General features: G+C 43.3%; 1 protein-coding gene across 2 annotated transcripts; it reads left to right on the top strand.

Moving 5' to 3' along the window:
* The first annotated feature begins 1,444 nt into the window (after positions 1-1,444).
* MIF4GD (MIF4G domain containing) lies at positions 1,445-13,427 on the top strand. 2 transcript variants are annotated; one of them, XM_007434084.4, is made up of 6 exons: positions 1,445-1,580; positions 7,175-7,311; positions 7,786-7,895; positions 9,263-9,418; positions 10,903-10,995; positions 11,685-13,427. In XM_007434084.4, exons 2-6 carry the CDS (start codon positions 7,230-7,232, stop codon positions 11,910-11,912), a joined length of 669 nt encoding a protein of 222 aa, XP_007434146.1. In that variant the 5' UTR covers positions 1,445-1,580; positions 7,175-7,229; the 3' UTR covers positions 11,913-13,427. The 2 variants fall into 2 exon arrangements, with proteins under 2 accessions (XP_007434146.1, XP_007434144.1); XM_007434082.4 differs by having other exon boundaries at positions 1,459-1,905.
* The last annotated feature ends 3,414 nt before the right edge of the window (positions 13,428-16,841 follow it).

Below are 16,841 nucleotides of genomic sequence, written 5' to 3'. Positions count from 1 at the left end.
GGGGAGGAGTAGCTTTGGAATTACTTTGTCTACAAACATTGGGACCTTAACTAGGTCAATACCAACTTCAGCTAAGCCAGAAGGCATGAAAGGACAATTAAATCAAGGATAAGGTGGTGGCTGGCCTCGTTGATGCAGCCAGAGCAGAGAGTAGATGCTTTCCTTCCCATCTCCTACTGGACATAAGTTTGGTGTGGATGTAGGTTAATCCATGGAGGACCCTGATGAGCAGAGAAGTAGTGATGTATCGGGCTCAGCAAACCTGGGCTCTGTGAGACTAGGCTGAAGCTGCCATAACCTAAAGATGAAGCAGGCACGTAAGCAGAGAGGACAAAAGCCAGGAAACTTATCTATGAGATCCCTTCAGGGAGGTAGATAAGAAGGAAGCAAGTTGTTAAGGAAAAAAAAAAAGGACCAGAAAAAGGAAGTTGGGCCTGAGCACATGGAAACCCTCACCCCAATCCCATCAACTTGTAAATCAACCCAGCAAGGACTTTTGGGGATAAAAGGGGTCCCCAAGCCCGCCCACTCTGAGTTGTCTGAGTCATCTGAGTCACCTTTGGATCCAGACTTGGTGGCTTCCGTCCCTCTAGCTAGTGCCTGGCAGCCTAGTTGGGAAGGACGTGGGTAAGTGTGGATGAACGCGTGTGTGCGTGGATGAGAAAGAGCAAATGTACCTTGCAACCAGTAAAGTTTTGCTGTTACTTTAAATTTATGGGGTCTCCGTGTATTACAAAAAACCTCTTGTGCCTCAGTGTTCGATTGGAAGTGATTTGTGTGTATCCCTAATTATTTCCTGGCTGTTGACCAGGGCTGTGTGTCCGTCTGCTCCAGCCACACCTATCTGGAAAACCCAGGTAGAAAGCAAGAGGGCTGACAAGATCCGCGTGCCTCAACAGGCTGTGAGTGTGTGAGTGAGTGACCATAAGTTGAACCAGCAGCGTGTGTAACAGCTCCAAAATCCAACCCCGGAATAGCAGAAATGAGTTTTCTGTATCTTTTTGCAGCCCTCTAGCCCTCTGGATTTTTGCTCAAATATTATGTGCCTGACACCTGGGAAACAAAGCCCTCCCTCCTGAACTTAATGCTTTTTTGTGTGTGTTTGTTTGGGGGGTTACATCCTTGTTTTGCAAACATAAATGTCACCAAATCCGAACTGTTTTGCCTGCTGCGGGTACTATACATGAATTGCATTGGGGAACAGTTCATCTGGATGCTGATGGCTTGGGAAGGGATGTAGTTTAAAGGTTGAGCCTACCCTTTACATGGGGAAAGTTTCAGTTCTCTCCAGGTAGGGCTGAGAAAGATTCCACCTTGAATCCTTCAGAGCTGCCGCCAACTGGCGTTTATTGGACTAAGCGGACGAGCCTCTTCAGAGTCCTGGTTTAAAGGAAGGCACCTCCATTTGCCAGCAGGAGGCGCTGCTGCCAACCCCCGTCACCATCTCTCCCCGCCTTCGGCTCAGCCTGGCGAGGAAATGACCTAAGAGGAAGCCTCCGGCTTCGCAAGCAAGGGGGGAAATGCGCACCCCCCCACCCCGCGCAGCAACCGAGTTTCAGGAGTCGCCGTCGGACCTCCAAGTGAGTGAAAAACGAGCGCAGCCCGCCTGCCCGCTTGCCTGCCGGAGGGGCGCCCGAAGGCTGCTCGGGCCAGCTGGGCGCTTCTGCCGGTGGCGGGGCCGCCGGGGCGAACACCCGAAGGATGCCCATCCTGCACTTGCACTCCATGCTTGAGCTGCTGCCTTTCTTGCTGCTGCTGCTGCTATTTTTGGTTGTGGGCTTTTTCCTGATTTACCTCCAGCGACCCGAGCCAGACCCCAAAAAGCATTAGGGGGCCAGGGGGCGTCTTCCCGCCTCAGGATGCCGGCGCGCCCCTGCTGACAGCGGAGGCGTCAAAGGCGAGCAGGTGGGTGCCTTTGAACTTCTCCTTCTCGCTGTCTCGGGCCTGCCTTAGAAACTCGGGGTGCGGGTCTCTGGCGCGGCGGGGCGTTTCTTCCCCCCTTGGTAACTTGGCTTACGCTTTTGAAAAGCTGGGTTTTAAAGTGGACCCGTCCACCCCACCCCCCCACTCTCTTCCGTGATTGCTCTGCTGGACGTGGCAGCCAATTTTCTATGGGTAGGTTTAAAAAAGAAATGAAGGGTCCCACCGGTTTTGCTCCATCCCCGGGGACTTGGTGAACACATCCGTGTCATATTCTGGGCAACAGCACTGAAGTAGTTTGCCGTTCGTGTCTTCCTTTTTCCCAAATATTGTTTTCAACTTTATTATTTGTTTAGTCAGTTTAGAGGCCCATCTCAAATACACGACTCTGGGTGGCTTACAATATTAAAATAAGTAAAAATATATACATACGGTCTACAAAAAATTAAAACACACAGCAGCTGGGAAAAATCATAAAAAGACATCCATTAACACAGCCAGGAGACAGGCTCTGTCGCACATCTGGGGCCCCAGGCTCCTCCGGCACAGAATTAGGCCTTCAAGGCTTTATGAAAGGCCAGCAGGGTTGGGCCAGTCTGATCTCTGGAGGGATGATGTTCCAGAGGGCAGGCACCACACAGCTGTAGCTCTGGGTGGCATTGTGTTCCCCCAGAAAGAGCTGGCCCATAATGTGGGAGCCCTGGACTCATAGCTGCTCTGGGACAGCAGGTGGGAACTGTGGCCCTGAGAGGTTTTGGCCTTTCCTGGAATAGGAGGCATTGGCAGCTAACACAGTCTCACCGTGGACTCCTGTATTTGCTCTGTATGGGACTAGCCTTGAAGACCACCTAGAAACTGCAGCTGGGGCTGCCTGCGTGTTAATGGGAACAAGCCAGTGTAATACAACACAACACAACACAACACCAGCACTGCGGGAGCTGCATTGGTTGCTAATGGTTTCCCAGTGCAGTTCAAAGTGCTGGTTACAGCCTCTAGACTGCTTACCCCAGGCAGAATCTGCTGACCTAACGCATGCTGGCAGGGGGGCTGATTCCTCCCCTCATGAGGTACAGCTAGAGAGGACTTGGAGGCAAGCTTTCTCTGGTGGAGCTATGTCCCTGTGGTACAACTTACCTTCAGAAATATGATCTGTGCCCTCATGTTTGATGTTTAGAAGGCTAGTCAAGACCTGGCTTTTTCAAGGAGTATTTGGGACTAGATCATTGTACCTGGGATGAGTAATGGGTATTGGTTATGGATCACTGTATGGTTTTTTTAGATGTATTATGCTTTGTTGATGGCCCTGTTGGATGTGAATGCTTTTGTAAGTCACTTGGATTCAGCCAACTGAAGCAGCATAGAGGTAATTGTAGTAATAAACAAACAAACAAAGTCAGGTAAACATTTTAGGCAGCTATGATTTGTGGGATCACACAGTTGGGCAGTGACCCAGCTCACTTGTTTATGCATCTGATCCTCTGAAAAGAATGAAGAACCTGGTGGAATTGGGTGCCCACCCAGGGATGTCAAGGTCAGCACTTTGGACCAAGTATAATCTAACTGATGAGTGCTTGCAGGAGGAATTGCCTGCAAATGTTCTGAAAAAAATCTTAAGAATTTTTCCATGGTGGCACCAATCATAAGTCCAGAAAGCAACTTTCTGATCAGCTGTCATCTTGACCAAGGCTAGCTGCCCTCAAGACCTTTGATGAGATTCTGTATACACACATTAAGGTGCCTTATACTGAGGACAACCAGGGTTCCATTTAGCCCAATATTGTTTCTGCTGACATTGCCTCTAACACTCTTCGCTCATTGCGAGTCAAGATCCCTTTAAGCTATAAATGCTAGGGGCTGTTCTTTGGATTTGCTTGTATGCAAAGCCAATGCTATGCCACTAACATGAACAGATCAGCCCCTACAAATTTGGATTGAAGTTAGCAGGCTTCCACATTTTAACCAAGAAAAAAAACCCAGTTTCTGTGCATATCAGAACAATCACAGGGTGACCTTTGACCACAGTGACTGCTGACTGCTATGCAGAGGAGTAATTGGGCCTGAAAATTGCATAAATAGAGGTCATTTGCTCTGCACAGGAGAAAGGTTGGTGTGACTACTCTGGTATGTGCAGAAACTGGCTTATCAGTTGGGAATTCTCCATGCATTAACAATACTCGCTGTTCTCTCCCATTAATAACACTGCTGTTTAGTGACAGTAGTTGTAACACCCTTACTAAGTTCTTGGCAATGCTTATTGTATTATTGGACGTGAAGGCTGCTCTCCCTCTGGCCAGCTCCCTCATTTTGCACTGGTAAGCTTTTTATTCTATCTTTTATTTGATTGATACCCTGCCTTTTTGTTCAGGCAGTACACCAACAGCTGACTTTCACAATAGGCTCTGCACACCTAAACTCTGTTTTTCCATACAGAGGCAACAGTAGAGCAACAAACTCATGTGAAAGAGACTGATTGTCTTCCACAAAGTAAAAAAATTGTGGCATGATTTCTGCAGTTCATGACACCAAAGGGCTACAGCTGCATGAGTTAGTCACTCTAAACTTTGTCTTTATATTCTAGTGAGGTTTATCGTGTGACAATACGGATGCCAACCCTCCAAAACCCTTTGCTTTAAAAGCAAGAAACAGATCCCTTTATCATGAGGTTAATATTGCAATGTACATTTCAGTGTGATTCATTTGATGCTGGAATAATGTACTTTGAACCAGAGTGAACAGCTTTCAGCATTGTTAACTTGTGGACCAGCTGTAGCATCACCTCAACAAGAGAGCCTAGATTCAGGGATTGTGCTATGGTGACCTCTGGGTTAAATTTTTATAATGTATTGGAGCTACCTTTAAACACAGATCAGAACGTCTAGTGACTTCAAGATACAATGGCTTAGGTTGTTAATTCAGACTATTTTGAAAATGTATTAAGACTATTGCAGTAAAATAGTGGTGTAGTGGTATCTTGAAGACCAATAGTTTTATGATGGCATATTTTGGTGGTTTACAGTCCACTGTGTTTTGGTGCTTCGTTAAAATTGTGCAAGCTCCCAATCCATTCAGTAGCTCAATTCAGGGTGCTGGTTTGAAGATCTCCATGGTTTGAAGGACTGCCTGTTTCCATACGCGCTTGCCTATATATTGACACGTGGCTCTTCTTGGACTCTCAGAAATAGAGATCTCCCTAAGAATGATTAGATGCCTATTTGCTTATTGAGCCTGTTGCTCAAGAAAGATTTTATTTTCTCAGGCCTTTGGATTTTTTAACTTAATCTGCTTTATCTCTGCTAAGGAATTCTTATTCTGCTTTTCGTTCTGCTTTTCATCTCTTGTATCAAGTGATGATTTTTTGATGATATTGTGGTACTTTTTATTCTCTTTTGGAAGCCATTTGGCAAATGGTTTGAATTGTTTATCAATAATTCAATATAATTATTTATGATTAATAATAGCTGCTATGAAGTATAAAAACTAGATAATATTAATAACAGTGCTTTTTAAAATAATTGCTGTGTTTTGGTGATATTATAATGATATTCAAAAGCAGGCCTTTGAATCCTGCCTCTAACTGTTCCTTTCTGGGATTGGGTTCACACATGCCATTAGACCATAATTTGTTTAATTCATAGTTTAATGAATAAGCTCCATTTTCCTAGGTTCATGGAACATACTAAGCCAGAACTAAACCACCCACATTATGGCTTAGTGTGGTGTGTGTCTGCTTGTGCTAAAAGAGGCTCCCTGTTCTTTCTGAACTCAGTGATGGCAATCCTCTTTGCAAGATTTGCTTACTGCATTACGGTAAGTCAAAAGTAGTCAAGTAGGGCATCTCAGACTGTGAGCTGTGAACCCCTGGGTAATTCTGGGCGAGGTTGCCAGTCTTTTTAGGCTTGCACAGGAAAGTGCTTCTCCAGGCAGAGTAGAAGTGTGATCTGACAGGTCTCCAGCTTTGCTCATACCACCCTATCTCCAGCAGATGGCAGGGGCTCACTTATCCTCAGTGCGCTTGGGGGCTTGGTGTACAAGGGGGTGGTCAGGGTTGTGAGTGTGAAGAAGGGCAGATACTGGCTCTCCTGTCTTCTCCTGGTCTCTCCCATCTCTTGGCTCAACTGGAAAAAGCCATGGGGCGGGACAAGGCAAGGAATCCTGCAGTTGTTCCACTTTTGTCTCCACTAGAAAGAGGCTTAGATGTTCAATCAGTGGTGGTAGTGGTGGAAATAAGTATGATATCTTCCTTGGAAACTGAAATTTCCTTTTGAAAGGTGGTCTATCTGCTATAGATTGCCTGTCAACCTTTTGATGGTGCTGAGCCCAGCATCCCTCACTCTTGGTCAGACTGGATACAGCTGCTGATAGCTGCAGTTCTGCAACATCTGAAGGGCCACACAAATTCATTTATTCTTTAGGGAGTCATGATACCAGAAAGATTGAGAATTCCTGATATCGTATCCTAACTCATAAATGTTAAATGGGGAAGGCAATGGTTAGGTAGCAAAGGAAATATAAGTAAGGTGGCTTCATTAAGTTCAGCATCAAGGAGAAGAATTCAGGAGAAGGGAGCATATTCAGGAATGGCACTTTACAAAGAATTGTAACATTTGGGAAACAAAGATGAAATTGAACAAGGAAAATGAAAAAGAGATAACTAGGGGCTGAAAGGTGTAGGGCCAAGAACTCAAAGACTCAAGACCTCTCAAATGCCAGGAGTTAACTGGGAAGTCAGTAGAATATTAATACAGTTGCTCTTCTCCTTTGAACACACCCTCCCACCTCTACTCTTTGAGTAGATTCCAAATCTCCAAAATGTTTTCCATGGATTCCTGTCGTGTCAACTCACTTTTGCCTGACTGAGTGAAAACTGAGGAATTTTGATGAGTGAGCAATGTGCTTGGCCCAGGATTCAGAAGCTATGCATTTGGCTTAGTGGAGTGGGGGAGCCAGTGATACTGGGTTATTATGCACAATAAAGCCTCTCACTTTCAAATAATGGAGGGAGGAGAGATAGCCTTGTGGGAGCAGCAGTCATTCAAAAAGGGAAGCAGGAGTGCTGCTGCCCGTGTTGGAAGAGAATTTTCTCTGGGTTTGTTTTTTCTTCATTTGTTATCAGAGGGTTTGATTTCCTTTTATCAGCTCCAGTAGTACTGTTTTTCTGTTTGGATGGGCCATAGAGCCTCAGGTAAGCAAGAACCAGTGCGCCTTCTTTCCCTGTTCCAAAGAAAACAGTATATGATCTCTCCTCTCTCCACAGCTCCTGCTAACTCAGCAGCTTCCCTGACCTAATAGCTCTTGACGGAGGGAAAGGGATGGAGGAGACCAGCAAAGAGGACTATAAAATATATTCATTTGATACAGAGATCCAGCAGTTACTGAAAACCGCACTCAAAGGTTAGCAACTCTCTCTCTCTCTCAACCCGCTTCTCCTTTCCATCTCTTCCCAGGGCCTGAACCACAGCCTTTCGAGTTTATAGACAAATGAAGGGGCTGCCTGCTGCCATAGAAATCTCCTGATTCCTTAAGCTCTGCTCCAGAGGCCCTTTCTTCAGGAGCTAAAGGGGGCCCACCCATCCATAAGACTTTTTCTACAGTTGCGGCCCAGTTGTTGAATGTTTTAATCCAAGATATGCACCTGGCATTTATTTTATTGAGCCAGTGACCGTTGAGTAGTTCAGCATACTTGAAGGGCATGAGAGTAGGAAAAACTGGCATATCCCAGTTGCTATTTTTGCCCGCCAAACTTTTTGGTACATGCCCCCAAGTTTCCTTGGGATGGTGTTTGATGTGTCACTGCTGATGTAATTTCTATCAATTGGATTTACCTTTCTTTCAAACTAGAATTGAGTGTTACCTCTTCTTCTGTAGATCCCAGCAGCGTGGATCTGGAGAAAGTGGCCAATATAATTGTGGACCAGTCCTTAAAAGACTGTGTGTTCAGCAAAGAGGCCGGGCGTATCTGTTACGCCATTATTCAGGTGAGAGGCTGAACAGTCCATCTTCCGAGAATTGGTAAGAAGTTCAGCACCATTTACCACATCCAACTGTACTCTGGATTCTGTTTGTTCATACCGAGCATTTATTTTCATGCCTGTTAACCACCAGGGATGATGTTCCCATTTTTAGTTTGAGATATATTTGTATAATGTAATAAAATATAGTATAATGTAATACCAATACAATAACACTATATTACCCACATATTGCACATAATATACTATAGCATAATATACTATAATGTACTAATATAACACCACATGGTGTAATTAGTATAATTTAACATAAAGGAGCCTGTAGGTTGCATTAAAGCAGGGATCTGGGCATGCATATCATTCAGCAGCCATGATTCCTTTCCACAGATGGAGCTTGGCTTGGCTTGACCTGCAGAACATGTTTGGCATCCAGCCCAGATGAGAGGATAGAAGCTGAATCTATCCCTTCAGCTACAGCCCAGACTTGGTGAGCAAAACTCACTAAATGACCCCTTTAAGTTTTGCCTCCCTCTACACTTTGTGCCCCTAGAGGCTCCTGCTCCTTTATGCACTTTTTGTCTTCCTATGGATGGGGTTTGAACTGTGCAGGTGAGAGAGAGAGGGAGAGAGAGAGGTAAAGCAGAGACCTCTTTTCCAAGCCCAGTGGCACCAAAACAGCAAAATGTGGGCAGATTTCTATCGTATGCAAGTATATGGGGAAGGGTTGTATCACAACATTGCGGCATGTCTCTTGTCACTTGCTTCTCCTGGCTGCCCTGCAGATGCCCATGAGATAAAGTCCTGTGCTACCACCAATGTTCCCTCAGACCGGGAAGCAGATGCACAAGTCATGAAGTCTACTGAGTAGCAGTTGGTTGGCCAGGAGCCAGTTTATAGAAAATACTGCCTGGAGTAACTTTATCCTGGTTCCTTCTTTCCAATCCCATAATTTTGGGAGTTACAGGCAAAGGAAAATTACTGGGTTCTTCCTCTAGGCCTGGGCCTGTTGAACTGGGAGTTAGTCCCATGCAAATCAAAGAGAAAAACTTCAGAGGCCCCAGCTGCACACAAGTCAGGTGTTTTTGGATTCCAGTTCCAATAGGGATGGAGATGCATGTCGCTGTCCTTTGACAGCTGGAGATCACTGGTTCCCTTCAGCATCCTTTTCCTCACTGACTTACTCCTTCCCTGCTCTCCGTTTGTATTTACTGACTTTCTGGGTCAGCTTTGTCAGGAGAACGAGTCTTGTGTGCTGGTGTGCAACGGCTGTTGCAAGGCTGCGCATGTGAGCGTTGTAGAGGGAACATGGGCTGCCACATCTTTTAGCTGCAAATAGCTTTTCCCTGGGCTTCATGGCTTGATGTTTGTTACAGGTGGAAAGCAAACAAACAGGCCAGAGTATCTTCCGGCGGGGCCTTCTCAACCGACTGCAGCAGGAATATAAGGACCGTGATGAATTGCGAGCCCATTCCCTCCAAGCCTGGATCTGCTATGTCACCTTTATCTGTAACATCTTTGACTATCTGAGGGTAAGGGGATCCTGGTAAGAACGGGCCATCCAAATGCCTTGGATCAACATTCAGAGTTGGCATGGGATTGGTTCATGTCTCTTTTCTCCGGAAAGTTACTTTGAGTAACTTGAGTATGTTCCCAGGTGGTTTAACAGAAAGAGCAATCCTGTGTATGACTACCTAGAAATCCTGATCTTATCTCCAGAAAAATGTGTTTACCAAGAATTCCCAGCCCCTCTGTGCCTTTGGCATTTTGTTAGTCTGTCACTGGTGCTTTTGCAAAATGGCTGCCTTTTAGAGGGCTTGCCTTTCACAAAATGACTCCAGTTATGCTGAGGGACTCCAGTTGCAGAACATAATTTTTCAGAAGGGAAGATTATAAGAAAGCTGTTTCACCAAGAACCTAAGGGCAAGAGGGAGGCAAGTTCCCAACAAATCAAACCTGTTAACTTTGAACTTGAAAGACAAAAATCAACAATGAATAATACAATTCAGTCTGAAAGGCAAAATCGGGCAAAATCACCTGAATGTGCATAAACAAATACATGCATAGAGACTAGGCCCAAGAACAATTGGCTAACATGCAGCTGTATCACAAATTAACAAAACAGAATCAGGCAAAAAATAGGCCAAACGTTTCCCATTCAGGTTCCCAGCAGGCTTTTCACCATTGCTTTCGCCACCCCCTGTCTAAGAGGTTAACTTTTTTTGTTTTTCTGGGCAGCTGAGCACACTTCAAAATAAAGCAATTGGTTACAGCAACCCACCATTTTTATTTTCTTGAAATAGGCCCAGAAACATTTTGGGAAATACAAATGGTATTAGAGCCAGTACTTTGCAGCTGGCCAGTTTAACAGCAACAACGGCAATATTAGCAATTCTTAAAGCAAGCACAAGACAGAGGGACTGAAAGAGATACTGGGCATTGAGGCATCCAAGGAGTGCAGCTTGAAATAAAAATACAAGCAATAAAGCAAAAAGGGGTGATAAATAAGGATAGAATAGTCATGAAGACTAAAATTGCACCAATAAATCTTGAAAAGACAAGCAAGCAATCTTTGCTTTGCAATATTAAATAAATGATAGGCACAAAATGAACCTCTGTATGGCAAGTGTTCTTCAAATGGGCTGCTGCACTTAAGAAGCCCACTCACCCCACTTGAGATGGCCTGAGTGATCACAGGAGACTCCACTGAAGATTTGAGCACTGTTCCCCAGCCTAACACCACTAATGTGTGGCTAGAAATCACATCATCCAACAGTTGTGCTTGCTGGGAACAGCTTCACACATCTGGAGTGCACTAAATTCTGGAGGTTACTCTGAGGTCTAACATCTAGGTCAGTGAAAAATACCACAAGCTTTTTGCTGCTCTGCTTTCAGCTGACTCAACACAGTTGCTTAATTTTTTTTATCCCAAGCAGTGGTAGGAAGTTGGAGGTTGGGGTTAAACATTGCAAAATGCTTATGAATCCCAGTTGACAAGTCTGCAACCGATTAACAGGTTAACAACATGCCCATGATGGCCTTGGTGAATCCTGTTTATGACTGCCTCTTCCGACTGGCACAGCCTGATAGTCTGCAGAAAGAGGAAGAGGTGAGTTCTCTTGGAACAAAGTGTGGATAACATGGACTCTGTTAAATCACAGCTCTGATGAATAATTGAAACTAAAAGAAAGGGCAAAGGTGTGATAGATTTGAATGAAGGCAGTCTTATCTTGTGGAGAGGAGTTGGTTAATACATGCAGGGGTGTAAGTTTAGCTATGAATGAAGGGGCTATAGTGTATGTCAGAAAGTATGAATTGGTGTCATTTAGCTTGTTGTGGGTGCATACGAAAGTAGGAATCAATTGGTTGGTGTCAGTTGCGTGTTACATTCCAGTGAATTGTATTATTGAAAAAACCAGACAGGACTTTTGAACAAAATTGTAAAATATTTTGAATGGATGCACTTCAGTAGAATAGATGGATGACATGAATGGATGGGTGGGAACAAACAAGGGAGTACTGAAAAAGTTATTGAACCATTGAGTCCCAAGAATGAATGAGAATGGGGATTGTTTAATATGTTTAGAAATACGTACTTTAAGCATAAGATTATTCCTGTATATACATGGAAAAGGAACAATTCCCATAATCCCTGGCCAGAATGGAGGGCATTAGCTTGAGGACAGTTGATGTAGGTCTTGAACTGCATTTATTTTTGTGGGTGGGTGGAGCTGGAAGAGAAACTTGTGTGGTAACGCTCTCAATTCTTCAAGACGTTGGTTGCTTTCTTGCCTTTAGGTGGACTGCCTGGTGCTGCAGCTGCACCGCATTGGTGAACAGCTCGAAAAGATGAACAGTCAGAGGATGGATGAGCTCTTTTCCCTCCTGCGTGATGGATTCCTTCTGCAGGAGGGTCTCAGCTCCCTGTCCCAGTTGCTGCTGCTGGAGATCATCGAGTTCCGGGCCACTGAATGGAAAATGACAGCAGCAGCCCAGAAGTACTATTACAGCGAGGTCACTGATTAAACACTCGGGCCACCCGCAGAGCCTGCACTTGCACCATGTTCACCAGCAAACATCACGCCAAAGCTGCAGCTTGTTTCAATGCTTTTTATTCCCAGAGACCTTCTGGTATAGAATACAACCCCTGCTCCTTTGGGCCAGGGAGCTGCTGCCTGAAACTGAGGAGCTGGGAGAACAGTTGTATTTGAAAGAGTAGCAGATACTTGGCCACTGCTGCTCCTGTTGTATTGCACTAAATACTGACTTGTATTATGTACTGTTGCAGGCTAGGCTGGCGTTTTACACAGGGAGGGTCTCTCTCTTGCATACATTCAGGTTAGCAACCTAAATTGCAGGAGTTTAAAACTAGCCTAGGAATAATTTTACATACGCTTCAAAGAAAGATCAACTCTTTCTGGCCTGTATTGGTAAGGTTTTCTTTCGCTTAACACTTGGTAACTGGCCTCAGTTTGCCCTTTTTTGAAAAGGGAAAATGATTCTGTGATCAAAGCACAAGCATTGTTTGCTTCTTTGTAACCAAGCTTTCTCCAATGGAACCATCAGTCACTCTGAGATCCAAGTGATGTCTAGACAAGACTACTCTGAAATCAAAATCAAAAGATGTTTCTTTTCTCCCCAACTACAGGAAACTAGTCTGACAAAGAGGGGATAGTATTGCATAATTAGGGAGATTTTGATGGACAGCCTTCAATCATATCACTCTTAACCAGCATATAAAACAGCATAGTCCAAGAAGGGCTGCATTGATGGTAATCCTTACCTACTTAGATGCAAGCTCCATTACAATAAAAAAGGCTTAACTTACCAGAAAAAATATTTAGGATGGAAATGGGGACAGTTTTTCTGTCCCTCCCTGCCTTTTTTTTCCCCAGGCAAAGCAGCCCTGGTCCATTACACACGTCATTTAGATTCCTTAAAGGCTACACAGTTCTCCTGGAATGAAGGGGCAAATCTTACAACAATGTAGTGGCTTTGTCATACAGCAGGTTTCTCCAACACAATGCCCTCCAGTTGTGGATTTCAGCGCTATGGAAGTTAAAATCCAAAGCATCTGGAGGGCATCAGATTGTGGAAGTCCATCAGAGTGTAGCATGCCCTAAGAAGCCGCTGCCCAGCAATTCCTGTGAATTCTTGATGCTTCTCAAGGATATTTCCGGATTCTAACTGACCCTTCAACAGCACTTTAAAAAAAAAAAAAAAAGAGGCTATCATTGGTACTTTGATCTTTCTCCCACTACAGGAAAATGCTATGCAAATATTTTTCATTTGCAGCCTTCATCTTTCTTCCAGGCCAGCTCAGGTGTAGCTATTAGCTAAGATGGCATCTTCTGCCTCCAGAAGAAGCAAAGCAACAGACTTTTCCAAAGCCACAGCAGAATTAGCCCCTTTGGGAGTGGGTAACAAATTATTTTATAACTTTTTTCCCCAACAACTACTTTAAACCATAGTACTGTAAATTTCTCTTAAGAGAATTGGTTCTGTTTGGAACTTTTATAAAATAAATATTTTACACTTCTGCCTCTACTCTTTTCTTCATTCTAGACAAAAATTAATCAGGGAAGGTTGTAAATAATCACTCAGCTAGATGCATGGGATGACCTTTCATCAGATATTTCATTTGGGGGGACAGAAACCGTAACTGGTATTCTATATGGGATCAGCAACAAAATGCTGCTACCTGGGGTGCCTGCTATTCAGGATCCTAGCTTCTCAATTTAATTGTTTTTTCTCTCTACACCATCCTGAAGGTTTTTCCAGAACTTCTAAAAGATCCTCTTTTTCATGGATGATTCCATAAAGATTGCTGAAGAATAGTATAATTAGAAACAGATGAATTGACAGCTCATGTAGCTATAGTGGTATGTCAACCTTATGGACTATTTGGAAAGTAGCCAAGAATTTTGCCATGGGAACATTTGATGTAAATGCATCAGCAAATGGAACATCTGTCTCTCAATACACTAGTTTTACAATCTTTATCATCCTCAAAATACCGTACAGCAACTCATCCTCACCCCATTCTGTATGTGAAAAAATTAAAGGACCAGCAAGTATCTAATTAATACATTTTGTATTGTTCTATGGTGCAACTGGGTTAAGTATAGTTCAGTCACATAGGATTATAGCATCAAATTGTCTTCCACAGGTAAATGGGTATCCCCATCCCCAAGTGAGACACATCTATATCTTTGCACATCACATTATAAGAGATTCAGCAGTCACCTCACAAATTAAGCTACCTCTTTACCATCATCAAGGAAATAATAAATAGGCTGGCTGTAAAATTGTGATAGTAACTACTCTTCAACAGAGAGAATAGGGCTGTGTACACATGAAATACCCACAGAAATATGGCAAGTAACAGAAAAAGAATCAAAGGTTCTAAAGCTAGGCCAGCAGATCTGGAAAATGACATAATGTCCAGCAGATTGGGTCAATCTACATTCCAATAGCAAATAAAGGATATATAACGGTGTGCAAACTGTTGTACAATATCCTTAATTTCACAAGCTGGAGAAATAGCACTTAGGAACATCCAACTAGATTAGAACTCTACATGGAAAAATAGATGCCAGATGTTCAAGCTGGCTTTAGAAAAGGTCAAGGAACACAAGACATTATTTCTGATGCACTCTGGATAATTGAGAAAGGCAAAGAATACCAAAAAGAAATCAGTATGTACTTCTATTGATTATAGAAAGGCATTTAATTGTGTTGATTATGTCAAGCTATGGAATGTGCTTAGAAAAGTAGGAATTCCAGAACATCTCATTGTCCCCATAAGAAACCTGTATACAGGTCAGGAAGCCACAAAATGGTCGGAACATGGTGAAACAGACTGGCTCTAGGTTGGCAAAGGAGTGAGGCAAATCTGTATATTCTCCCCTTATTTATTCAACTTATATGATGAATATTAATTGAGGGAAGCTGGTTTGGAAAAAGATGAACATGTTTTTAACACTGGAGGAAGAGACATCAATAACGTCCACTAGCTAATGACACTACTCTAATAGCAAAAATGCAAAGGATCTACAAGCTCTAGTAATAAAGGTCAAGGAGCACAGTAAAAAATGGGACTAAAATTAAATATAAAGAATACCAAGCTAATGACAATAGGTAGAGCAACCAGCCTTAGAATTGACTGTGAAGATAATGAAGATAGCTTCTGCTGTTTAGAATCAACCATCAACAGTAAAGGAACAAGCAGTGAAGAAATACATAGCACTTGATACAGCAGGCATGGACCTTGGAAAGCCATGGTGTGATGTGTCTATACCAACAGATAGTGCAAGCAATGTTATTCCCTGTGAGACTCTATGGAAAATGAAGTTGGATCTTGAAGAAGCAGGACAAAAAGAGCATTGGCTTTTGAACTTTGATGGTAGATGATTCCTGAGAATACCATAGACAGCCTAGAAAGAAATGGATCATTGAACAAATCAATGCACAGTTCTCATTTGAAGCACACATGACCATACTAAAATAATCCTACTTTAGACAAATTATTCAAAGACCTAGCTCTAGAGAAGGTTCTAATGCTGGGAAAGGTGGAAGGAAAGAGAAAAGGTCAGCCAGCAGCAAGGTGGATCCACTTAATTACAATGGCAATGAATGCACTGTTGGAAGACCTGAAGGGCCGGGTTAGGGATAAATCATCATGGGTAAAATTTATGTGGTCACCAAGAGTTGACACTGACTTGATGACACATAATCAATCACATGAAATGCTAGCATGCAGGAAAAAGTTAAGAGAGCAACGTATTTATACTAACAATTATATGTTAGTTATTTTGTAAGAACATGCTAACTGCAACAGTTCTAGAAGGGATTCTGAGGTACATACGGTATCAGCACATATCTGGAGGTCAGAAGATATTTTAACTAAAGTAATTGTTGCTGTATTGTTTCCACAATGGATACTTACAATGCAACTCCTCAGATGATGACAATCTGATCCTATTAAATGATTCACAGTATATACTCCACCCTCTAATTAGATTCTCCAAGAAAAGGATTGCCTTGCTATTTTTAAGCCTGCCTCCCCTTTCCGCAAATTAACATACCACTAAGGCTCAAACCACAATTGTCATATCCTTAGTAGCTAATAGAGAAGATGGGAGGATTCCATACTTTAAAAAATTAATGAAACTTAATACACTCCAATCTTTGAGAAGCACTAAATATGACAATTCCAAGATCACCCATGAGGGCAAATTTCCACTTGCCATTTATTAATTCAAAAAAAAAAAGATACACCTTATGGTATAAGTTTAAATCTAGAACATTAAAACCTCCCAGTATGGTACAAGCTGAAATTCTTGAGTTGTAGCTGCAATTTTCCTTGTAAGGTGAATGAGAACATACCACTTCAGAAGGCCACCTATTATACTGGCTGACCATAGAACAAAGTTACATCCCACTGAGAGAGATCTGTAGGGTTTTGAATATACAGTGGTACCTCGGTTCACCAACTTAATTCGTTCCGCGACACTGGTCGCGACCCGAATTGGTCGCGACCCGAATCAAATTTTCCCATAAGGTTCAATGTAAATACGGTTAATCCGTTCTGACCCCTCCGAATTTTGGTTGCGACCCGAATCAAATTTTCCCATAAGGTTCAATGTAATTACGGTTAATCTGTTCTGAACCATATGTATTTTTTTTTTTTAAACCACAAAAATATGACACAAAGTACAGTACGAAGAGAGAGAACGCTAACCTTGCTCAACACGACTTCTGGTGTGGAGGACAGGAAGGCGGGTGGGGAGGTGGTTATTGCTTGGAGGGAGAGTCCCCCTCCCTACAGGAAGCCAGGACCACGTGTCACGGCAGGGAAAATGGCCGCGGATCCTGTTCGTCACCTGATCCGGCGTTCGCGAACGGAAGCAAAATTTTGCGAACGATGCTGTTCGTGACCCAAATTGGTCGTGA

The sequence above is a fragment of the Python bivittatus genome, unplaced genomic scaffold (genome assembly GCF_059951505.1).
Source record: "Python bivittatus isolate LINGU-HERP-01145 unplaced genomic scaffold, Pbiv_v1 ctg000080_np1212, whole genome shotgun sequence".
In the NCBI taxonomy this organism is placed as follows: Eukaryota; Metazoa; Chordata; class Lepidosauria; order Squamata; family Pythonidae; genus Python; species Python bivittatus.
This window is presented reverse-complemented; position numbering and strand designations above follow the sequence as displayed.

What these genes read in the sequence shown, in the direction of transcription:
- MIF4GD (XM_007434084.4), top strand. Translation starts at nt 7,230, where the DNA reads ATGGAGGAGACCAGCAAAGAGGACTATAAAATATATTCATTTGATACA. An exon ending in ACTGAAAACCGCACTCAAAG is followed by an intron (nt 7,312 to 7,785) that starts GTTAGCAACTCT and finishes CTTCTTCTGTAG; the next exon opens with ATCCCAGCAGCGTGGATCTG. An exon ending in ACATCTTTGACTATCTGAGG is followed by an intron (nt 9,419 to 10,902) that starts GTAAGGGGATCC and finishes ACCGATTAACAG; the next exon opens with GTTAACAACATGCCCATGAT.